Source organism: Pseudochaenichthys georgianus, chromosome 5 (genome assembly GCF_902827115.2).
Source record: "Pseudochaenichthys georgianus chromosome 5, fPseGeo1.2, whole genome shotgun sequence".
NCBI classification, from domain to species: domain Eukaryota; kingdom Metazoa; phylum Chordata; class Actinopteri; order Perciformes; family Channichthyidae; genus Pseudochaenichthys; species Pseudochaenichthys georgianus.
This window is the reverse complement of record NC_047507.1, coordinates 40,277,923-40,304,575: the sequence shown is the minus strand read 5'-3', so window position 1 is coordinate 40,304,575 and position 26,653 is coordinate 40,277,923. Positions and strand designations below refer to the sequence as shown.

The window sequence follows — 26,653 nt, the reverse complement described above, 5'->3', positions numbered from 1 at the left end:
CCAGTGCTTCCTCAAAAAACACTCATGACGTCACCACGTCGGAACGTCCTTACGTCTCTACGTCATGATGTTGTCACAATTTTGAAGGACTTGGGACTACTTTTCTCCACGCCGTTCCTAATGAGCTTGCTTTAAAAGAAGGAACACTCAAAACAACCAGGACGAGGGTTAAACAAAAATATGTTTTAATCATGAAAGGTAATAATGCAATACCATATAATACATTACCATACAAAGCCATATCATATGCGTAATGTCAGGAGTATGCCTACTCCTGGCCTGGTTCACGGGCTGCCCCGACCTCCCGGTCCGAGCCGCGCGAGAAGAGAGAAAGAAGCAACAAGTTGCACGTCCCAAAACCAACAGAAAGGGGTGGAGTTTCATTTGGGAGATACCAACACGCTGTCTCACAGGGAATCAGCGCGGGCAGCTATGAAAGCCACAGGTGTTGAGAAGGCCTGCAGGATGCACATCATTAAAATCAGGGAAAATGTCCCTCCCAATTTGCAAAGCCTATCGATGGTTTAACCCAGAAAAACACTCTGGGATAATCTTTTCACTCAAAACAGAAATCACCATTAATTCTGCATCTTCCTTCTTCACAAATAACTTAAAACACTCTTTTGATAAACAGGTAAAAAGTCAAAGAAAAAGACTATTGCGCTAATCTACTTTTAAGAAAAAGGGAACATTGTTTCAGGAATCTATAAAAAACCTCTCTATATGGTAGAGGAAAAATGTACTTTTTGTTCCTTCAACTATTAACACACAGGAATGTATAAACCCACACTATACTCTTCCCCCCCTCTTCCACCATGTCCTGCATATCTCCACCTCCCCCACAAGGCAATAAAACCCTGTTTACTCCAACCAGCCATTTTAGTCCTCACATTTATGAAAGGATAAAACCGAGAAATCACTTATAAAACACAAACACAGGTATTGTTTGAACAGTATTCACTTAACTGCTACTATTGATAATTACCAGAGAAACTCAAAGGGACCTCTTTTAATATCTGGAAATTGCAACAAGACTTTCTGCCATTTCAAATGTAACACACTTCTTCGGTACAATATCTCACATCAATGTCCACACTATCTACGTAAAGTAACTCGTTACTTTACTCGCCGAGCACGTACGCACTGCGCATGCGTGAGTGGCAATAACTTTCCTTACCAGCAGGCGGCGGTAGTGTGTATTTGTCATTCAAAACAGGCAACAACTGGAAGACAGAGAAGAAGAACAGACTACGTGATATAAACAAACAACAAATAGCGTGTGCGGTAGCTTCACCTTAGCATTAGGGGTGTTGAAAATAATCGTTTCTATGATATGGACGATTCGGTATCGATGCAGTGACGGAAGATAATCGGTTATGGCGTAGTAACGTTGCTTCCTGATTTTCCGGCCGCGGCTTTACTATAACGTTTTTTTTTTCTGTCACTTTAATATCAAATCGGTCGGTGACGCAGAGATCAGGGAACATACGTGACAGCGGCACAGCAGCACAGCAACACCAAACACGGAGCAGTCTGCTTTATCCACCAACACAACACCACCAGTCCAGAACCAACAGCAGAAGGACCCGCTCTGAATCACTCCGTGTCGCTGCGGCACAGCCAGGGATATGTTTTTCAAAAATAATCGCGTTACAATCATGTCAGGTTTTTGGTGGATTTAATTAAGTCTTGGATTGCAAAGTATGAATGTCCTCTATCAATTTTCAGACGATATATACGTGTGTAAAGTTTGTGAAGGCAGGAGGAAAAAAGCTTCCGCGATCACCGTCTCCTCTCCGTTCCTCCAAACCCCGCCCCCTCCCTGAAAATAATGACTGACAGGCTGATAGTGACCCGATAGAAACTTTATTATTCACTTAATCACTGAGATATAATTAAGCTAATTTAATCTCATAAATTCATCGGATTTATGTAACAGTAAGACAGAGGATGTAAGTGTGCACCCACATGCAGTATTTTTGTTTGTATATGCTGTTGTAAATACTCCTGTTGTCTGCTGTGTTCAGACTCAAGTCCTGTGTGTGATGCCACATTCAGGACATTCAGTGTCCTTTAACAGAAGACCGTTGCTAGAAGCTGCAGCTAGACTGCAGAAGCATTAGCTTTTTGTTTTTGAGGTTGGAGTTTACCGGACCAGGTCCGTCCTCCGCGCAGATCGTTTGGATATGGCCAGAGCGGGGTCGCCGTCCGGATCTGCCGATGACCTTTCTTAGTTCTGAGGGGAAAGGAATTGTGTCCTTCGACACTATTCTCTGTTAGCTGTACAAAAACTAGACTTTGCACTCCAATGAATTGTTTCTACAAATAAGCACTTTATTACACAGTTCAACAAAAATATATCAATCCATACTATACCACAAAGCGCTTTGGACTCCTTCTTGAGTTCCCACCGTGACAGGCTCGTCAGTGTGAGATCCCAGTTGAAGTGAGTCCCGAATTCTGAATATATCTTGTTCTTTATAGTATTTGCTGTGAAGCCCCCACCTTTGGTGCTCTCTGTGCTGCAATCTGCCTTTTCTGCCCAGCCACACACAGTTTTAGCTAAGGTCAGGCCAGGGCCATACTCCCTTTTCCTAATGACCTGTTTTAACTGGTTTTCTCACAAGACAGTTGCACCTGGTGTGGCTCAGGGCCCCACATACCGTCCTTGAAGATAACAGGATGTAGCCGGCCAGCAGTAAACTTTAACACGTTATTTTTCCACTCAGACAGCTCAATGTTTTTAGCGTTTCCTATAACAGGATTTACTATATCTTATATTCACAGTTACTTTTTGCCTTATCTTTATCCTTCAGTTCAGACTCAAGTCCTGTGTGTGATGCCACATTCAGGACATTCAGTGTCCTTTCTTTAACAGAAGACCGTTGCTAGAAGCTGCAGCTAGACTGCAGAAGCATTAGCTTTTTGTTTTTGAGGATGGAACAACTTCACACACAGATATAGGGAGGCTAGACCTATACAATTCATTTATTTTGGTTTATAAATTAATGTCAAGACATTTATGTTATTGATTTCTGAAGCACTTTCTAAATAATAAAAAGAGAGTTCATATGTATTTACTGCATGTATGCATTGATGAAAAATAAGCCATGTGCAGTAATATAGAAAAGTGAGGATGCAACGCATTGGTATGAATCGTGATGCATCGTGATATCGAATTGAATCGAATTGTGAGACCAGTGAAGATGCACAGCCCTACTTAGCATGTGTTCTTTGCAGGTGTTTGTTGAGGTTAAACGTGGTGTTTAGAGCAGTGGATAACAGCTTCTGGCCTGGACACAGTTTGCACCTCACCGTCACATTCCTGTCTGATATATATATATATTAGGGCTGTCAAACGATTAAACATTTTAATCAGATTAATCACAGCTTAACAATTAATTATGATTAATCACCATTCGAACTATGTCCAAAATATGCCATTTCTTTATGTATATTGTTGTGGGAATGGAAAGATAAATGAAAGAAGGCGGATATATCCATTTAACATACAGTATCTATGTTTATTATAAAAAATGTCTGTGTGTCAAAATGAAAGATAGCCCACACACCTATCAATCATCAAACCGTGGGGTCTTAATTCATTACGTGTTGATTTCTATCAACGGGGGAGTACTTCAGGAAAGTCGACGGGGGGGGCGGCTACCCTGTCTGTGCACACGGAGACCGACTCTGTCGTCCGGTGATCTAACCGCCTTCTGGAAAAGCTTCACAAGTACGTCGGTACGCAAATGCGCTTTGTGACACAAGTGATGGTACGCATTTCAGATTACGCACATAACTTGCATACCAGTTAGTTATGTGCACCGGTGTACTACAGCAAAATTATTCTCCGTCAGGTCTTCCTGCAACAACACCACGCCGTTATCTTGATTCTGATTGGCCAGAAGACATTATTAAAGATGTTCTATTGAAAAGACGATCACTACGTGACAAAAGTTTTCAAAACCGTTTCTGGTCTTCGGTATTTCCAGACAAGTGGCTACTGAAATCAATCTCGCTGTCTGTGCAATTTACTCCGCACGAGTTGACGGACTTTATTTTGCTTACTTTAACATCATTTTTCATGGTGGGGCTAAGGCATTTGTTGTTATAGGTGTAGCCTACCCCAGCCACTGGTGGGATGTATGGGGCGGGCCATTCTGCACATGCGTTAAATGCGTTAAATATTTTAACGCAATTAATTCAAAAAATTAATTACCACCGTTAACGCGATAATTTTGACAGCATTAATATATATATATATAGTAAATTAAAAAATAATTATTTTCGTGTAGTTGTCACAAAACCCCACGGCACACACGGACTTGCCTCACGGCACACCAGTGTTCCGTGGCACACCAGTGTTCCGTGGCACACCAGTGTTCCGTGGCACACCGTTTGGGAACCACTGCTCTAGAAGACGTGAGTCAGACTGTAGTCCCTGTTGACGTGGGTCAGACTGTTGCTCTAGACCAGTGGTTCTCAACTGGTCAGGCCTCGGGACCCACTTTTTCCTTAGTCAAGACATTTTGAACCACTCAAATCTATTCAACCAAAAATCGTGCAGTACAATATACTCTTTTCAGCATACATTATTAATTAAAGTGAAGTACAGTGTATATATCCCTTATATCCCTTCACAGAACTAAAGTATGCTTTTAAATAAGGTGTAATGAGATGATGGAATCAAAGCTGAACTATATAACATAAAAAGGCCCACATGCTGAAAACCCAACCTCAGAAGGGGGGTCTGGGGAGATTCTCCCCCAGGAGATTTTTTAAAATACTAACATATAAACTACCCATTCTGGTACACTCTGAGAAGAAAATAAATAAATCTATTACTACCCGACATATTAATAATATTTTATGCCATTGTTTGTTTTTCACTTTGTTCTGACAGCTTGCTGCTCCTCACAGAGAGAAGAGCAAAGAGGAGATAGTCTGTGTGAATTAAGGCCTGATCAAAGGCCAGAAGACTTGGAAAAACATCAGCAAAGATGTTTTATTGAGAAGATGATCACTACGTGACATAAGTTTTCAAAACCGTTCATGGTCTCCGGTACTTCCAGTCCAACGCCTACTGCATGCACAGCGTTCGAAAATCGGCCCTTCAAAATAAAAGTTTGACTTTTTCCCTCCCAAAAAAAAAAAAAACGGGTCCCGTTTCAAGTTTTTTTTTTTTAGTTGAGAACCACTGCTCTAGACGACGTCAGTCAGACTCATGCTTGACTGTTGGGTTCACATATATAGTTGTGTGTTGAGCTATATATTCACTGACTTTCTGATGTGAACTTATCTGAGAAGTCAAGGACTCTATCTCTTCTACACTACTTCGGGAGCCTAACTCAGCAGCAGCAGCTTCCATGACCAGTGCTTTAGCGAGTGCTGACTCTGCTTCTTTCTCATGCTGAAGAGCATCCAATTCCGCTTCGATACGAGCTTTCTCAATTTGTATTTCCATTTCTCGTTGTGAAAAGGCTGTCCTAGCCTAAGCTGCATTAGCTTCCACACGTGCCTTAGTAGCTGCCATGCTAACACTTGTTGCTGTTGAAGAGCGTGAGGATTTAGCAAGGCGGGCAGATTTACTACTGTGGGATACATGAGAACGTGTTTTAAGACTTTCCTTGTCCGATGTTGATTTCAACTTATCCTCCATGATGTTGAATTACAATAACTTGTTGAAAGCAGTATGTGTCTGGGCTGTATGACCTGGGATATGCAGCATCATACACACATAAATCCACATCTAGATCCAGTTCTTCTGTAATGTAGGTATCATTTCACTGTACTGTTCTCGTTTTCAACGTGTGGATATTGAAACTTAACAGCCAGCTAAACTCTCCTCAGCATCATTCCTCCAAGTAACAGGCAGGTGTTGTATTTGGCAGGGATTTTAATGGTAAGTGAAACTGAAACAAAATACATTTCTCCATAAGTACACATAAAACAATGATATGTTCTTAACATTTACAGAATAAATGTACTTTTTAAAAGAACAGGTTATCGCAGGTAAATATGCAATGCAACATTACACAGCATTACGTAACACACTATAACACAGCAACAAGTTCTTACAAAAATAATAATTATCCTTACTACAAAAATATATTACCACAAATAATATCAAACACTTGTAGCTAAGATAATAATTAGTAACTTGACTTACTGATAATGCCACGTTTCGGGCTTAGAACGAAGGATGGATGGGGATTCTGCAGCTAGTGCTCCCATTACATGCTTATTGCATTAAGAGGCTTCTCAATTCTTAAATTTCCCCTCCTCGACTCCCCTCCTCAAGACTTACGGCCCGTCTACACTACAGCGTCGACAGTGTCGAAAGCTCCAATCTGCTCCAATCTGCCCATTCACTTTCAATGGGGTGACGTCACGTAGCCGCGCTCTTTCGCCGAACTGAATTGTGGGTAGCAGAGCGGTCCGTCTCAGGCGACAGAAGTTGAACATTGTTCAACTTCTGTCGCCTGAGACGCCGGAGTAGCCAGCGCCAGCCAATCAAATCCCGTTTCCCAAAATCTGACAGCTGAAGCCGTAGCCAATCAAACCGCGTCTAAGCTGGGAGAGATATCCCGCCGTCCATTTCTATATTTCAAAAAAAGTCGGAGGAGAAACTAACTATCGCCGTAGCAAATCACCCGGTTTTGTATGACCAGACCCTCTTCACCTACCGGGATACAAACCGAAGGAACCAGGCATGGAGGGAGGTGGCAGAGACAGTGGGGGAAACTGGTAGGTTTTCGCCTGTTTGGGGAGTTTATATATTTATTGCTCGCATAAAATCCCCGGGGGTTTTTGCTTTGTATGTCGGGGGCGGGAGATTCATGTGATTGGTTGTTGGTCGTGTTGCTTGAATAAAATCCCCAAGCTCCAGACACGCCCAGCTCCAAGCTATTTTTGGAGCTGTAGTGTGGACGCTCCGTTAGTCCCGCCAATAGATGCGAGCGGAGGACCGAGGAGGGGAACCGACGGGGGAGTACTTCAGGAAGGTCGACAGAAGGGGGGCGCTAGTGGAGTACTTCGTGACCACAGAGTGTGAACGTTGTGATCAGCTGTTTTAGCGCAGTTCTCCAGTGAAGGGGGGAGTCTCCCTCCGCAGCCGGTTGGCGTAGTTTTGGCACAGTTCCGTTGTACAGACCGACGTTAACAGCAGCCCCGTCTGTGCACACGGAGACCGACTCTGTCGTCCGGTGATCTAACCGCCTTCTGGAAAAGCTTCACAAGTACGTCGGTACGCAAATGCGCTTTGTGACACAAGTTACGGTACGCATTTCAGATTACGCACATAACCTGCGTACCAGTTATGTGCACCCCTGTACCAGAGCCATATTATTACTAGTATATGGCTCTGCCCTGTACTACAGCAAAAGTATTCTGCGTCGGGACTTCCTGCAACAACACCACGCCGTTATCAAAGATGTTCTATTGAGAAGACGATCACTACATGACAAAAGTTTTCAAAACCGTGGCTACTGAAATCAATCTTACTAACTGCTGTCTGTGCAATTTACTCCGCGCGAGTTGGCAGACTTTATTTTGCTTACTTTAACATCATTTTTCATGGTGGGGCTAAGCCATTTCTTGGTATGGGTGTAGCCTACCCCAGCCATACCCTGGCGCTGCCACTGGTGGCACGTATGGGGCGGGCCATTCTGCACATGCGTTAAATGCGTTAAATATTTTAACGCAATTAATTCAAAAAATTAATTACCGCCGTTAACGCGATAATTTTGACAGCACTAATATATATATATTAAATGTACCTGTAGTTTGTGCACTCCTGGTGGTAAAAAAAAGACTAGTAGTGAGCAAATGACATGAGCATTACTACTATGAACAAAACAAAGCCAAGAACAATGTTGACTCTTCAAAGTTATTTTCCCAAATAAAGTTCTTGCCTTTTTCAAAAGCCTCGTCGATAGGTAAAAGTCCCGGTGCCTTTGCAGCTGGCTTTGGAATCGCCGCTAGTTTAGCAGCGCAGGCGTCTTCCTACGCTGTTAACACACCATCGTAGCCATGGCGATGTTTCAGGCGACTGATCAGGTTGGAAGTATTGTAGCTCGTTGCCTTTTTCCCTCCTCGTGGAACTTCTGCATTGCATTTGTTAATACAAATAGTAAGCGAACTATCTAACTCTAAAACTTTGAAATAGTTCCATACTACCGACGACATGTTTGTTTACTGTCCTGGCTTCACGGCCGCACACCATTTACGTCACAGCCAGGCATGAGTTAGGGAGCGCTGGATTTGTGAAAAACTCCCCTCTTCCTAAACCACTAATACCACAGTACTGGCAAAACGGGAGGAGCCGAGTGAAAAACAAGCGCCCCTCATCCCAATCCACCCACAAAATATATTGTATATTATCGGGGCTATTAATACTTTTATCGGGTTTATCGGGATGACGTCATAATTCCTAATATCGGACCGATCGTGCACCACTAATACGCTAATACATTCTTATCTGTGTTCCATGACAATTAGTGTAGGACACTTATGTATGTACAACATCTGAAGATGTGTAGTTTTATTCATGCTTTCACATAATTTTACAGCATATTGCTATACTATTTCAGACTCAGTATTTAAATTCTTACATTCAAAGAAAATCAGTAATATCTTTAAAAACTACAGTCCTTTTATATCAACTGTGCACCGTTATGGTGTAAATATAACCTATCTATGAATTAGATTAAATGTAAAAGTCAGCCGAATTAGTGTTGATACTGCAAAGAGACGTATTGTGTGAAGATAAATTGAAGATGTTGTTTAATTGTTGATATATTTATGATCCACGTCAAGTATTCAGTTTCTGCGGCATTTCTTCAGTTTTTCCAAAGGTCTTCTCATCAGGGCTCTCTAAATAAAGAACTACGGCAGATCTGTAATATGTAATGCAGCCAAACCGTGTATTACAATGCCGTTATGTGATGACTTTCAAAGAGAAAAGCAAGAGCACTCGGAATTAAGTATTATTTTATTCTTTTAAAATGTTTTCCGGATTTCATATAATATAAACACCAAATCCCAGCATGCATTGCAGCTAAAACATCCAATCAGCTAGCTTAAACCATAGCTGAGGATCTTGGGTAATCGCTCGAAATGCCTACGTCTGTTTCCGGTTAATCTTATTTTGAAATTCAGTTCCTGACGTAATTAAACCAATAAATAAAAGCAAGGATAATTGTGTGTTATTGGTGAGTAAATAACAGTGTGTTATTTTGAAAGGAATAACAAATTAGAAGGAAAAAAAGATTTCAAAAATACAGATTTCAGTATCCTGAGGCTCTGAGCCCCATTTATTTTCCTCACAGACGGCAACAAAAGTCCGACATTATACGATTTAAGATAAAAGCAATAATTGTGGCTTGATATTGAGTAAGAACATGTTTTTATGAACCACACAGCTTCCGGTATTCCACGACCCGACCGGAGAAAAAGACGTGCTGCAGGCACGAAACACATTACCAGTAGAAATACATTGCTTTTAAAATCGTGCTGTGCAACACGAAAAAAAGGGGGAAATCGTGTTGGTGAACACGAAATGCCACGAGACTGGGTTGTCTGGGAATGTCATTTTCGAGCCTGAGACCTGAAAAACAGGCTTGGGCTTAACAGGTTAAAACATTCTCTGTTAACCACAAATAGTAAGCAATGATATAACAGTAATGATATAACATATGTCAGACACTGTGTTATTTTCAAGCAAGCCTAAAAGATAATGTGTTCAAACTGGCTTCACTCGCTTTAATTGCTCCTTTGAATTGTAATTTTCCTCTGTGGTTTCCTACTCAACACATGTTTGTATTGTAATGCCACTCATATTTTATTTTTTATTGTATTTTAAGGTGACATTGAATGCTTTGAAAGGTGCCCTAAAATAAAGTGTATTATTAATCTTATATCTGTGCCTATATCACACTATTAATGTTCCTTATTTTAGACTAGGTTAATCCTGGTGTCAATAGGGAAGATCTGCACTGTTCTCTTCCTAACATGTTCAGCAGAGCAGGTATTTCTCCTGCCGGATTTGTAACCCCCCCCCTATATCTTTGTCCAGGATAGTCATAGACCAGTGTTTCTCAAACTTTTTCAGACCGCGGACCACTTAGCTAATAATAAAACACTCGCGGACCACCTAACTCCCCAAATATCCTAAATAAAATAATAAGCCTGTTTACCACTCCAACAGTATATTGAAAATTACAGCCTAATAATAACAACTTTGTGTGAACTTCTCTATCGCTCGTTCACACATTAAATCGACAATACAAAACAACTACAGATTCTACAAGCATTTTGTTCATATGCGATGTAAACGGTAAATGCTGATAGATCATATGAAACGTAGACTACATTTATTATGGAGTTAATGTCCGTGCGAACAGAGCCGCAATTTACTGACAGCAAGATCGTTTGCTACTGAGAGATATGCAAAATACACCGCATTTAGTACGACAAACTTCCGCTGCGGATTTTCAAAATAAAATACAGTAAAACTATGGTTACAATCGCAAGTTAAGTAGAAATTTAACAATAAACACAAGATAATTATTTACACTGTTACATTTATAAATAGCATTGTTTACTCACTCATACACTGCGTGTCTCTGTTGCCGAGCCGCTGACGTAACTTCTTCTTCTTCTGCTTTGGGTTTACTGGCAGGCCGCAAACCACTTCACGGCGTATACTGCCACCCGAAGTCCCCGGAGTTGGGGACTGGCTTCAGTCGAAGATGCTGGGACTCCCAGCAGCTTCGACTGAAGCCTTCCGAGTAAATCACCCGAACGCCTCTCCACCGCTCCCATGTTTTCTTTAGTGTTGCCATAAGGTATTCTCTCTCCGTTGGTGTGCGGGGCTAATGCTAATAAAGCTATTGCCAGCAAATACAAAGGTGGCTTCAAAAAATATTCAGAGTTTTACGGGGCGTAGTTTGCAATTCCCCCACCCAATAGAAATTGGTACTTTGTTGGTACTTTTTTCGTACCACCTCTCTAGCAGGCACTAAAAATGGGGGTAAACGTTCCCGGCACGAAGTACTCTTTTTGGTGTGAACGCGACATAAGGGGTACGAACGGAACTAAACGGGAAAAGTACGGGGGAAAAGTACGCGGCTACAGTAAGAAATGCAACCACATCACAGTGGAAGCTGGTGCATTTTTCTCCACGAGGGGCTCTACCAAAATGTAAGAAAACTTATACACAAACCCAAAACATATGTCATTACAACGCAGGGCTAGCTCAAAGGCACACAACACTTGATACAGTCTATTTGTTTAGTGCCTGTTTTTGTCAACCTCCTTATTATGCTTACAGATCCCTATCCTGTAGCCCTCATTGGACAGCTGTGTTTACTTTCCTAAACATGGCTAGTCGCATAGCATCATCCATGTGGACTCCAGTTTGTTCATGCTTTTTAGTTTTTTCTGATATGTGCTTTAAGTCACTCACATCTGTCTGGATCCATGCTGGGTCTGGTCCATAGACGGGTCTGATCCTGACGTTTGGAAAGGGAGGCAAGGGAAGCTAAATATAGCACTGGTGTTGGTAGTTAGCCCCCAGCCTTCTTGCTAAACCAGCTCCTTGAAAAAGAGCAGGTATACTGTCATACTGCCTTCCTCTGTCCTTAACTCCTGCCTATGTCAGGCTGATCCGGTCCGAGCTCTTTTACTTTCAGCTTTCCCTCCAGTGTCCTCCTCTCAAAGGATGTTTCTTTAAACATTATTTTCCTTCTCCATATTCGCTATCTAGTTTTGTTTACACTCCGTCTAACTCTCTCTCATTCAAATGGCAATCACTCACTCTGGCGCTCCTGCTGCCCCCTAGTTGTTGGTGGTGTCAACCGCTGCTTTGGGCACAGCTTGGTGTGCCCCAAGCTGCTCCTATCTGTTGCATTGAAGAGGTACGGACTGCGCATGCACCACTTATAACGAGAGTCAATGGGCAAAGATTTCTGCGCCCCAAGCAGGAAACACGTGACTTATCAGTAACTTTAGATATCGTAAAACAATTATTTATGAATATTTTATCGTAGATTATACATTTAACTGACACCAACTATATAATATGTACCTTCTTCATTAAAAAAGAAAATGTATCAAAATTAATTAAATGTAAAGGTTTTTTTATGACAATCTAGAATCTGAGAAGAGGTGGGCGGCGCCCCTAGCACCCCTATGGGCCGGCCGCCACTGCATCACAGCACTGACTCTTCTTGGTAAGGTCTTAAAGGCATATATTTAAAATAAATAAAACATTAGATTGAATCACCCTAAATGACTGTAATATAGATTGCAACCTTTTTCTCATCTTATTAAAACAGTGCAACATATTAACATCTAATACTAATAAGAGATTCCTCATCTCTCCTATTTTATTTTGCCCACTGTGCAGCAGCAACAAGAAAAAGGGGTCCATTCCCATATTTAATTGCAACCACAGCTTTGTTTATAATTCAATACATGTACTTGTAATATATTCCTTCTGGTTTAGATGCATGAGTTTTGTTTCATCACCCCAAATAAAGGAGGAAAGTCTCGAACAGCACAGCAAGAAAAATCTGATTCCTTACTTTCCCTCTTATTAATTATACATGGCAAACTCACAGGCTAATATTGGCCCACGGGAGTTGCCCAGTTGAGAGAACAGCTGACAAAGGGAGGGTGGATAGTGGCTCAACGGCTCCCTCTAGTGGAGGTTACAATGTGACACATTCTCAAGATCCTGAGATATGTTTCCCATAATAAGCTGTTATCTTGTCGTCATTTATGTTTTTACACAGTTATTTGTTGGGGGGGGGGTGCTTCAACAGGTACTTTACTCATTTATTGAGATCTGATTATATTAATGTCTCCTTAATTTAATGGATAACGAATTGGGTTTTAGTTCATTTCCCTCATGACAAATGCAAAGAAAAAAATCAATAATAATGATATGAGTGCTACTTATTTTTGTTATAATGCAAATGTACTCATTTGATTTTATTAACATGTGCTTGTCTCTTTAATCAATACGTTTGTCTACTCGTTAATTTTTTTTCCCTCCACTCTCCCTTTGCTGTGATGTATTTCCCCACTGTGGGACAAATACATTTCTGATTCTGATTCTCTGTTCTTTGTTTCAGATGTCAATATGGCTGGAGAACCAAAGCCGAGCAGACCCACAATCCTAAAGCGATCAGCAGCTTCTCTCTACAGGTACTCAAAGTGTTACTTTGCACTTTTTGCAGCAGGCACAGGTTTTCTGAAGGGCCAGGACTGGTATCAGAAATCCAAAAAGAGACTGTAATACCCACACCTGTGTTTACCAACAAAAACAAATGCAGGTGCTCATGTGGGACTGAGATCTAGAAACTGTAATTGAAAAGGCCAAGGCTTTAAAACAGCTACACTGCATAACAGCACCCTGAGGAAGCTGGAGGCCGAGCTCTGTGTTTATTTAGAAGGAGTCTCAGGCTTCTGTTTAACATCTTATTTGTTTAATTGTTTATTCGGCAGGGACAATGCTGAACACTTAAAATATTAAAATGTGCCAAGCGTAACAGTGCCAGATTTAACTTTCAGCTAATTTCCATCCGCAGTCCCTCACAAACATTTAAGAAGTTTACATTTTACAAACATAGCAAAAACAAAATACACGATATGCAAAAGGTAGCATACACAAGTATTCATGTCATGGTAATACAATACAATACAATCTCAGCCACTCACCCACTTTTACAGGACTATTAAGACCTCACAAGTCTATTTCTAGAGTCTGATTGTTCCTTTAACACTATAATGTGTTTTAATGAATTCATTAAATCACATTTCAACGCTGCATTAATGTGTGGGGGGGGGGCAGAAGGATGAAAAAAGGAAGCTGAGAGTAGAGGTGTCATTATCTGCACACAAAGAAATATCCATCCCTGCATTTCTAACAGACACTAGACTGGAAGTGGGCATAGTTTAAACCAGAAGTCCCATTAAATCAAGAGCATTATGTATTTCACAATCTTTATGTGCATTGGCAATATACTGTTTGTGTGTCTTATAAGCCCGCTCTAACCCAAGCGGGATGTTTTTTTGATTATTGGGATTTTGGAATAATGGGCCCTCAATGTTTCACTCCCCTTTCAGTCGTGTTCTGGTCCCACCAGCTCTTTAGTGGCTTTGTGTTGAACTGTCTCATAACTTTGTCTGACTACTTTTTATTTCTGGTCAGGTGGTGTACAGTGGGTTTATCAGAGCTCGAAAAGTTGCAGTTATAAAATCAAAAGGATAAACTAAAGGTGGCCTCTCTAAATCTGTAAAATCAGAGTTGATCTATAATTCCTTCAGCATTGTCACTATGGACAATCACTTACACATCACAACAAACTTTCAATTGTGAAACAAAATTGTGATATGCAATTTCAGTGTAGGGCAGTTTTTTGTATTTTACATCGTTTACAGAAGGAACCTCAGACATCACTATGCTTACCCTTCATGTGTACTCAATAACAATTGTAAGATATGTCAGCACAAATTAAACATGCTACACATCATTTTCAACAGTTCAGTTTGGGTTGTCATGCTCTGTTTTCTCTTTGTCATATGTACGTCTTTTGGGGTGAGATGAAGTATTTGGTGGTTTCTTTGTCTCTCCCACAGAGGTTATAATTATTGCTTTTTCTGTGCAATTTTAGTTTTGATTCCTATAAGCTACATGGAAACCCCAAAACCTTGTTGTTCACATATGGTGGTTTCATGCTCATGATATGAAAAGTATTGTATGACATGTATTTTGTGCTATTGTGCTTCCTCCCCAGTGGCTATGAGTTTGACTATGATTTCTACAGAGAACACTTCTATGACAGGTAAGAGAGAGGAAAGTATTTGTGGTTCCTCCAGGATTTGTCTGCCTTTTAGAGCCAGCAGGACAGTGGTCAGGGAACACATAGCCTCTTGGCTCTAGTGATATCAGAAAAGGTTAAACATGCTAACCTAAGTAAGATGTTAAAGCACTCTTCGTTTTAACCAGGGGAAATGTCAAGCATGTTTTTAACAATAACCAAACATGATGGCTTTGATGATAGAAATTCTTAAAAATAAGTAGAACAAGAAAAATAGTGTAGGTTTATTGGACAAACACAAGGTAAATCCAAAATATGATTGCTGTAGGATGAATAACAGATTAGCGGATGAACCTTGTTGTGTGTATCCAAGAGTTTGTACAAAGTGAAACATTCATTCACTTGCAAAACATTAACTTCAAAAAGGAGGAATCACACTGGTATTAAAGATTACATATTAAAGACATTAACACAACAATTACGACAAATCCAACTCAGTTGACAATAATTATCAATATAAAAAGTCTTAAAAAGTCTGTTTTGTACCTTCTCGTGCGCACACTTTATTAACTTGTGCGCACAAGTTAATAAAGCGTGGCCTCGTTTTATTTAAATTGATTCGTTTTATGAAGAATATGTCCGGTCGCCAGGGTGTGTGTGTGTGTGTGTGGTGAAAAGCACTGCACACACCTCCGCGAGTTGGAGCATAAATCCGCCTCAGGGTCCTGTTTATGAGCTTTTTTCTAAACAGAGACAGGATGAGAGTCGGTGTGTGATGCAGCATGTGGAGACCCCTGCACAGCCCTTTATGGCGGGGCCCCCCTTGGGTTGCTTCACAAGCAACGGCGGTGAGGGCTCTGGCATGGCTTGTCACCATGACTACCACAGCACAACAAAAACAGATACGCCCGCACTCAGAACGATGCTCAGAGTGGAGGCGGGCGGCTATGTTTAATGGACGGATGGATGAGCAGGCTGAATCGACTGCCGTTCGGATATTCCCTGGCTCCACACACTTTTTCAAAGTGTGTAGAGACGGCGCTGGAGCCGCTACGCAGAGGAGAGATGAGTGTTATTTTATCTGGACGACCTGCTGTTGCTGGCTCGCTCCAGAGAGGAAGCTGCTTTACAGACGGTACATCTCGTATCTCACCTGTCAAGCCTGGGTGGTGACAGCTCTTTCGGTGATGCAGCTGTTGGGCATGATGTCAGCTGGTCACGTGGTGATTCCCCTGGGTCTCCTTCACATGAGGAGACTTCAGAGGTGGTTTATTCACCTGCGCATCGACCCCGTGCGTCAGAGGAGACGCATGGTGTGCGTTCCTCTATCCGTAGGTTTAGATCTGACCTACTGGAAAAATCCCCACGTCCTGTCCGTGGAGTTCCCCTTGGCAGAGTGACGTCACACACCTCGGTGTTTACGGACGCATCGCTCTCGGGGTGGGGGGGAACATGCAGGTCGCAGGCAGTGGGGGGACAGTGGCCGCCGCACATGTCCCTTCATATAAACACGCTGGAATTACTCGCCATATGGAGAGTAATCCAGCACTTCGCCCCGTTGCTGTGGAATCATCATGTGTTGATTCGAACAGACAACAAGACGGCGGCAGCCTACATAAATCGTCAGGGAGGTGTGCGATCAGAGCAGCTGCTGAACACAGCCAGACGGCTGTTGTGCTGGGCGCACACACATACTCTCGATCAGAGCAGTATATATTCCCGGCGAGCTGAACAGAGGGGCAGACATGTCCAGAGGAGGTCCTCGACAAGGGGACTGGAGCCTCCACCCCGAGCTGGTCTCCCAAGTGTGGAGCAGGTTCGGGAGAGCGGAGGTAGATCTGTTCGCTGCACGCGGGAACGCGCAGTGTGCTCTCTGGTTCTCCCTGAGAAGGCAGGATCACCCCCCTCTGGGGGTGGACGCGTTCGCACACAGACCTTGGCCCAGGGTGTTACTATACGCTTTCCCACCAGTCCCTCTCTTCCCTCGGTTCCTGGACCGAGAGCAGGAGGAGCGACTGATAGCGGTCTTAATAGCCCCGGAGTGCACGGGAGCGTCCTGGTTTCCCTGCATACAGAGGATACTGTCAGGGAGACCGTGGGAAATTCCGTGGCGGGGGGATGCTCTCTCCCAGGTGGAGGGAGCAATCAGTATTACCCAGTATATAGTCACCCAGTATTAGGCCAACGTTTGTGGGCATGGCCCCTGAACGGGAACACTTAGAGGGGCTCGGCCTCTCTCAAGATGTTGTGAGTACTATTCAGGGATCTTGAGCCGCGTCCACCAGGGCGTCTTACACAGCCACATGGACAGCGTTCCAGCGTTGGTGTGTAGGGAAAGGTGTGGACCCCGTTGCGTGTCCCCTGCCTCAGGTGCTATCATTCCTCCAGCTGTTGCTGGACAGGAATTTGGCCTATAGCACAATAAAAACGTATGCGGCTGCCATTTCTTCATGCCATGGAGGTTTTGGGATCAGCACGGTGTTTAGTCACCCACTGACAAAACGTTTCCTACGAGGAGTACATCACGCGCTTTAGCGCCTCAATGGGACTTGGCTGTAGTGCTGCGCGCACTAAGTAAAGCTCCTTTTGAACCTTTAGATCAGGTTCCCCTGAAGTTCTTGTCAGCCAAAGTAGCTCTGCTCTTGGCTCTGACATCAGTTTAAAGGGTGAGTGATTGGTCTGCTCTCTCGGTGGCTCCGTCATGTCTCCAGATCCAAGGAGATGGCAGCTTAGCTGTCAATAGGGCAGCCTCTAGCTTCAATGTTGTATTTATCATCTGAATTTGCCGAAACAAGTTTAATATTCTGAAAGCCAAGAGTTTGTTTATTTGAAATCAGATGAAAACAAACTGTAACGGTCCCTGCCGTGTTATGTATGATTTGATATGCATTACATTCATAATTTCAGCTGAGGGAGGGGGAGCGGCGCTGTGGAAGAGCAGAGTGGCGAGTGAGAGCTGTCATCTTCCCTTTACAAGCTTCAAACATGCCTGTAGCTACTGAGATTGAATATAACAATAACAAATGACAAAATATACACAGCTAGATCAGATCGCGTTTTAGATGCGACTTTAGAGTAGAGGGGAATTATTGAAACGGGATGTGTACAGTGTTCCGCGGCATCCACTGCTGCGAAAATATGGGGCAGGGCTGTAAAGTGGGGGGGCCAATGGCCCCCTGGCCCCCCCGCTTCCGGCGCCCTTGGCTCTGGGGCAAACAAACGTTTATGACACTTACCATGTTTGGTTAATCTTTGCATATTAACACCACTTTGGGATATTTTTAAGCATAAATTAAATCGACAGAAATAAAAAGTGAATGAAGTGCTTTTAAATAAAACAACATCACGGTTGCATGGCTGCGCATCTCTCAAGTGGCTAATGTTCGGCGTTATGACGTTTAGTCACAAAGAGTGATGTATTTCATGTGTGTGTTAACCACAGACCTTATTTCAGGCATCTAACCACACACCATTGACTGCAAGGCTAAAATGCTAAATCATTTCAAGGTTTAAGGACTCATTCGCACCACTCTTCCGGGTTAGGGTTAGATATAAAAGCTTAAGTTTATAATGGCAACATTTGACAGATCTGAGATGTGATAGCAACACAACATTAGGGTTACATCAGTGTGTGTGACATCATAATGATATGATTTATAAGTAGGCTCACAAAGTCTTTCAACCAGGATATTATTTGCCCGATGGTGGAATTATTTTCTCTCTGTACCTGCATCTCGATAGAGCCTGAATGTGGGAACCACATTTAAAACATTTACTCTGATCTCTGCATTCATGTCACCGTGTGGTATCATTACATGTTACTTGTTTGACACTTTTATCCAAAGTGACTTACATACTCAGTACTGTGGACAATCCCCACAGGACCAATTTGGGGTAGTGTCTCAGGGACACAACGACATGCTGACTGCAGTGGGGTTTGAACCTGTGCCCCCCTGATCCAAACACCAACGCACTATCCCACTGCGCCACACGCATTCCTCCTCAAAGACAACAAAGTAGTTAGCGTGAAAACCAAAACTGCATCTCTGGTCCTTGCCCCTTACTTCAAGCAAATACCTGGACCCGGTCATGTACAGTGTACACTGAGCAGGGCCGAGAGAAGAGACGTACAGCTGAGATGAATCACGAAAGGTTTTTTCAGATGATCCCAGGTGTTAAACCAATGTCTTAGATCTCAGGTTGGGATATTTGCCCTGAGAATAAAAATAGAAAACAATCTGGGGTTATTCAGTGTCCTTTTATGCAGAGGTTTTGAAACATTTGTGCAGAGGTTTTGTCTTTCACAAAAGTCTGTCATCCTTTGAGAGAAAACCAACTATATCAAAGCCTCTTTTGACTATTGTCAAAATGCATCAAGCCTCGTCTGTGTGAGTCTAATGCAGTAAAGAAGGGTAATCAAGCTTTCTCCATCTCCCTGGGAGAGTAAGAGCTGTGTGTGGCTTGGGGCATAACTGGTTAAAGTCTGAATTATACATCAGCATCCAGTAAAGTTTGATGGTGCACAGTCAGAACAAAGAGATCAGAGTTTGAGTCTCACGGGAGTTGTTGAGCACACCACGTGTCCTCTGAATACATGAGACTTGCTAGTCCTAGGATGCTAAGCACAATTAAAACTTGTATTGGACTGCTTTCATTTGAATATGATATTAAGCAGATAAAGGGCATACTTTAGAGTGGCTTTTCATGTCCTGGCCATCTGCAATGGCATTCTGGCTTTGATGGAAAAATGCAATGAAAGTATCAATGCAGGATGAAGTATTAGGAGTTGTGGGCAATTCAAGCATGGCTGAAAGGGTTAGGATATGTACAGTCTAACATTATTTTCAGCAACCAAAAGTAGTTGCTCTTAAGGTTGGTACCTCTCTTGGTCTTATGCTTTACTTTTCTAAAACCATAGAAGACCTTCCATGATGTGTTTTTAGATCTGTCACCCCATCAGTTGCCCTATTGTCCCTCCAGCAAAAGGCCAATGTATCATTTAGCATTGGTAAGACTTGTAGATGAGAAGTACATTTAATTTATGTACCTCACTAACTCAAACCAGCCCAACATTGTACCAGAACTATTAACAGCATATAGCAACCTTTGGTATTTGAACTTTGATAGGTGAAAGCTTCACATTTCAGAAACAAAATGATTATACAACCGAGAACCGGAAAGTAAAAAAGCTAGTAGCTGACTCAAAATACACATCAAGATGTAGCATATATATATAGTTTCAGTATATAGTGTATGAGTAAAGTGCGTTTTTTGGTAAAATGTATAATAAGTGTGTAAAAACAATACCAGTATCCCAGAATTCTTGCTGACCCGATTTAAGAAACCTTGCCCATCACAAGATTTCATCCCAGATGTCCCAACAGGTCTCCTGGTAGGGAAGAACCCTTTTTGTGAATATTCACAGCTCCCAGAGGATGACTCCTTCACACTTCCTGCTTGTGCACAAATATATAGAAACCATAGTGGTGGCTCCATGATAGCAACAGCCCAGGTCTAATCCAACTTGCCGCTCTATTCTGCATCAGTTAAAGGACAGAGTTGTATAAAACTTACTGAGCACATTAATGCTAAGTAGAAGGTGAACTCTTTCAATTTTGGCAGAGTAGGCATTTGGTGTAAACAGATTCTATAATCCTGGCATTGTCACAGTTTAGCAAGGATCTTTAAACCAGTAAATAATTCAATCAATGAATGTTTATTTAGATAGCCCAATATCACAAATGTTTCAGTGGTCTTCACAGTGTGTACAGAATATCAGTATGACAATACGACACCCTATGTCCTTAGACCCTCTGTCCTTAGACCCTCACATCGTACAAGGAAACACTTCCGAAGGAAACCCACAGTTTAAAGGGAAAAATGGGAGAAACCTCAGGGAGAGCAACAGAGGAGGGATCCCTCTCCCAGGACGGACAGACGTGCAATAGATGCCGTGTGTAAATTGAAGAGATAATACATTTGCAACATAGGTAGTCCAGATGTTTGGAAATGCATGTGTGTATAATAAGGATCTCTGCACGCAGTGTTAGACGCCTGCTCTTTGAATTGCATTGAATCTTGTTTGGAAATATGTAACCACATAATATAGCAACTGTCACAATCTGACAGTTCTTGCATTGGTAAATGTTGCCAGATGCTAAGAAAGCAGACATACCACACCAAGTTATGAAAGCATATTTTGAGGTCTTAAATCAAAACAATCCCCTAATTGTAACTTTGTGCAGAAGGATTGATGTTACGTCTGTGCATCTATAGGGAAGTTGTGTACTTGGAGTTCAGTGTGTATTGCCTATTTTAAGACATCCCCCAATTTGCATCAAGACAACAATGAAACCTGTGCACAAAACAAGGAGTAGTAGAAGTAGCCCATGGCCAAACAGTGGGATGATAAGGACGGGTGGCGCAGTGGTCTGTGCGTTTGATCATCAGATCAAGGGGGCGTTGGGGAACTCCAGTTCGAAACCCGCTCCCGCCCCACTGCGTCAGGCCGTTGTGTCCTTGGGCAAGACACTTCACCTGAATTTGCTCCTGTGGGTATTGTCCACAGTAGATGACCATTACATGTATGTGTAATGTGTATTTGTAAAGCGCTTTGAGAGTCATTGATAAAGCGCTATAATAAATAAGGATTATTATTATTATTATTATTATGATCTTAACTACTAGAGACATGTTACCTCAATCTAACTGCAAAAGCAAATGCCCTCTTAACAAGGTAAAGAAAAAAGGGAAGAGAGTTCCAAACCAGGCCTGACAGAGAATCAGGGATATTAGGCCAAATGCATGTGGACATTTGAAATCCAACATACCATCACAAAACCATAGGTATTTATCTTCCGTACAATAGCCTCTCTTCTGGGAAGGCTTTAGATAAGAAGATGGAACCTGGCCGCAGAATGATGCCTCCATTCAGCGATAAGATAATTGAGTTGACACTGATGGTGAGTGATTTAGTCTGGCTCCCAGTCTGCGTTTCAGTTCATCCCTAAAGTGTTAGATGGAGTTGAGGCCAGGGCTCTCTGCAGGCCAGTCAAGTTATTCAGAGCCAAAGAAAGCTTTAGAGGGCTTACCCAAACTGTTGCCACAAGGTTGGGAGCCTATTATTGTCTTTAAAATGATTACATGCTGTAGTATTAAGGTTTCCTTTCATTAAAACTAAAGAGCCATGACCAGACCATAAACAACAGACCAAGACCAAAAGCATCCCATAGGGGTGACCACTTCTATTCTTTGACAACAAATAGTAAATTTGACGACTTTATCCAAGTCTTATGTTAAAAGGTCCAATTATATACTGTAAAGTAAGGATTGCATTGCACTGTACGTGTTCAATTGGTTCTATGCTCAATCCGTCCATTTTATTTGATCTTCCCAGTCTGATTCGTAGTCATAATGATGACCCCTCTCCAGTGGCGTAGCCACCATAGGGCCAGGGTGGGCCCAGGCCCACCCAGTTTACTCATTGGCCCACCCTGAGAAAGCTTCGGTGTCATTTTAATATTTTTTAAATTATTTTATTATTATTATGAAAAAGTGTATTCACCCATTGAGAATATCCAAGAATTCAAAGTGAAATTCAAGTGAACAAATATTGAGTTTAATTAATGTTGTATGTGCTTTATCCTCTGAACCGAACTCATTTACGGTAAAAACTGATTGTTGGTTCCGGCGCGCACCATAATAACGTGAGAGAGGCAGAGAGCTGCCTGCAAAATAAATGATGGCTCAAAGTTCACTAATGAACTTTTAAAAAAGCCAGACTCCAAGAAGAGCCCCCACTGCCCTCATCTAGCAGCGATCTATACGATCATTTTCTGATAACGATGAAATAGCCCCGCCTCCCTCTCCCCACCTCTCCTGCTGCTGGGCTGTCAGAAGAAAATAAATGTTAACGGAAACTCTGCCGCACGGTTCCCTCGTCCCTTGGAAGAGGTGGGTGTTTTTCATCTGCTGGTGGACAGTCCGGAGAGATATACACAGGGTTGGGTTGTAACGGAATAGCCTACATGTAACGGCGTTACGTAATCAGAATACAAAAATCAAGTGTATTCAGCTGGCGTTACATTTGAAAAACGAGTAATCTGATTACAGTTACTTTCGTAAACCTGAAGTGAATACATTTTGGAATACTTATTGGAATTATTGGTGGAACAAAATGTAATATTCATTACCGGCAGAACTGTGCACACTGCAAAGCGCTGCAGCATGTCTGTGAGCGATAGAGAGATGCAGCGTCTGTGAGGCCCCGCCCCCACACGCAGATGAGAGAGAGAGATCTCTTTTAAAATATATCGAAAGTTAGAAACGGAGATGGTTAGATAAAATGTGCAAGATAACGTTTATGTAGCATTTCTTTATTGTCAAAATGATGACATTTATAACGGGATAAAATCAAAGTTGCCTGCTGCTGCTGAATGCATGGGGCAAGTGACTGGAAAAAGTTTTAAAAGTTATTACATCGTTTCAGATAATAATAATAAATAATAATGATAATTCACTCTATTTAGGGGTGCCTTTCAAAGCACCCAAGGACACCTTACAATTCATAACATATTCTAAGGAAAGGTTTTAAGACAGTACAAAGAATGCAGTCCGGGTGATGTTTTTTATGTGGGTGCAGATGAGAGAGCTGTCCAGAATGACACCAAGATGTTGTGTTTGAGTTCTTGATAAGCCATTAGAACAGTAAAATACGTGTCTCCTGTTCACCAAAACATACCCATCTGTTATGGAAAAAGAAAGTATTCCAAAAGTATTCTAAAAGTAATCTGCCACTGGTACCGGCGGAGATTGTTGTTCTGAAATCTGGCCCACCCTATTTTTTACAGGCCCACCCTAAAGTACATTTCTGCCTACGCTACTGCCCCTCTCCCTATCTCCTTGAGAATTCCAAGGTGGTCCCGGTCCAGATGGGATGTATATTCTCTATCACATTCTGATGCTACTTTGAGGTCTTCTCCTAGTTTGACGTGCCTGGAATACTCTACACTACAGGGAGGGCATTTAACTTAATCTTACCACCACCTTAACTTGCTCTTTTCATTACTAGAGAATACAACCCTCATTCCAGATGTCTGAGCTCCTCATCCCATTATTTAGGGTGAGCACAAACATTCTACAAAGAAACAAATGCTACTGCTTTTAACAAAGTGATCTCTTGCCCACAAACTGATTTAGCTAATCTCTTTCCATCCATCCCCTATTCCAGAGTTTGTCTGAGCTTTACTGGACAAGCATCTATCTTAACAGATGTTGAAACATGCTGAACAGCTGGTTCACAGACTTCAGAATTGATATACACCCATCACTGTGATTTCGCAGTCTCACTCCTTCCCCTTCAACTCTTAGCATAAGAATGTGGTAAACATGCACCTTCACAATAAGTTGAATTGTCCTACTTTCCCTCTTTATTTATTTCCCCCCATTCTTTTATAAACCTCTTTCATCTCTCTAGCAGTGTCTTTCTTTTCATTTTCGATTATTCCTGTCATATTACACAATATAATTTACCTTTTATTCCTCAGCATATGCCTGCTAGGGTAAGGGAGTAAAGAACATTGCCACCTGGACATCTTATTTGTGGTGATTTAAAACAAAGGTTGAGAACAATGGTTCAAACACCGACTGCACTGGAACATATCCCATAGACTTGATGGAGTAAAGCCAATGGGAGGTCAGTGTTGTCAGAATTGTTTAATTAAATCAACATATTCCATTCAGGCCTCCCAAAATGTTATCAACCTTCATGACCCGAGTTAACTCACAACTAATCATACGTTTTACTGGCACTTGAATGAGCTCCTTTTGTGTCCTTCAAACAAAACAGAGGCCCAAATACTGAATAGATAGGCGAAGTCACGCCCATCTACTTCCGGTCCATGGGACCTTATTTGCAAAAAGTATGTATTGAAGTCAATGGAGAGAGAAAACGTATCTTTCGATCCCGTTTGAATTGTGCCATGAATTGATGTTTGTCAATCTTAATAAATAATTTCCATGTGAAAAAAGTCACAGTTTGTCGTAAAACTGTTGAAATATAAGACTATGAAAAATACGCAACTAGAAAGACTACAAATCCAGAATCCCGGTCCCGCATGCTGGCTCTTACGGAACCGACTAACTCCCCTTGTGTTATGTACAGCTCTCGAATATGCCCAGACTTGTAGTGATTTTCACCTCTTTTAATACTTTTCGCCTCATTCTGAAAGAAAGAAGTGAAATGTGCCAACGTGACGGCCGTCTTGGTGTGTGGTGCGAGACGGGAGATGTAGGTCATTGAGCGGTTTCACACTAAAAAAGTGTTACTTTTTTTACGTTTTACGACACATTTTAATTTTTTTGACTTGCAAAATTATCTTATGAATTAACAAACATCATATGTGTAATTCGTGGCACAATTTAAACGGGATCGAAAGATAATCTTTCTCTCGCCATTGACTTCAATACATACTTTTTCCGAAATAAGGTCCCATGGAGGTCCCCCGAAAAGGGAGGGACTTCGCCTCTCTATAGGTCACATAGGCTTGAACTGGGAAACATGCAAGGTAATTCCTGAGTAGACATGTTGCACAATTTACAATATTTATATCAATTAATCTGTATAATTGTGATTAAGACAACTTGTGACATAGTTCCTGTCCTCTTTGCAGGATGTCCAGTCATCATTACATTGTTCTTTTGGCTTTGCACTTGCTTTCAAAATGAGCACCAAACTGGGAGCATTTTCTCAATACCAAATTTGATTTGCATACATACTGTAACCATATATTACAAAGTTAAATACAATCTGACCTACGTCATTCTGGTCTGATTTGTATCAGTTGAATATTCAATGTAATGGTCTGCTTAGATGTTTATGTGTCAAAGTGTAGCTGCACCCAATCTATTGACTGGATTTTTTGTGACTAAATTATTTCTAAAGAGTGGTACAGTAGTTATCGTGCAAGACTCTATCATTACTGCATGCAGGCCCCTTACCACACACAGCTTGGATGTGGGAGAAGTGGGAGATGCACTGTGTTTGGAAATAGAAAAGTTTGGAGTACATATTGTAGAATTGCTCAGACCCTTGAGGAAACCCTTATTTGGATATGCTGGTATTGTTTAAACCTTGTGAGTGTGTCTGTGTGATGAAATTGAACAGGTATGTCGTTGTGGTCAAAATGAAGGTCGAGTTTGATAATGTCTGTGTTTTGACGAAGGGAGCGTGTCTTTGTGCGTGACTGAATATAATTAATCATGCAAGGTGCACTCAGATTTGTATTCGAGATCAAAAGTTGATTTTAAAAGATGGGCGTGGTCTCTGAAAAGGGCAAAAAAGGGCTATTGGCCCATCCACTTACACCCCTGTGGGGGAGTTGGCTTGGGTCCATTGGCTCACCCACTAGATGCACCTGGCCCCTTATGCGTTGCGGCTACTGCCATCCCATCATAAGATGGCCTGTAGTACTTGATATTTGAATCAATTAGAATTCAGACATCCTGAATAATGTCCATATTATCTTCTATAAGCCACTAAACAGCAATGTTCATGACAAAATGAAAGTTACATATGATTATACTCTGTTTTGTAGATGACATCTTTAATACAATACTGATTCAAAGCATTAATATGACTTTAGGAAATATAAACAATAGTAAATTATTGTTTTTAAATCCACAGTAGTTTATGTTTTGTTAACAGACTGCAGTTCCAAAAGCAGGCTTGTTCTTATTAGTCAGGCATTTTATTTTATTTCCAAAAAGCTTCTTTGTAATGTTTTTTGAGAGTCTGAATGGCATTAATAGTTTGCTGGACCACT

The 26,653-nt window shown here is 41.7% G+C and overlaps 1 protein-coding gene across 1 annotated transcript in view; it reads left to right on the top strand.

Moving 5' to 3' along the window:
- raly (RALY heterogeneous nuclear ribonucleoprotein) overlaps positions 1-26,653 on the top strand; it is a 141,442-nt gene that overhangs the window by 12,244 nt on the left and 102,545 nt on the right. Inside the window, exons 2-3 of the mRNA XM_034082245.2 lie at positions 13,143-13,215; positions 14,808-14,855. Of these exons, the coding sequence (XP_033938136.2) occupies positions 13,143-13,215; positions 14,808-14,855 (121 nt within the window). The remainder of the gene's footprint in view (positions 1-13,142; positions 13,216-14,807; positions 14,856-26,653) is intronic.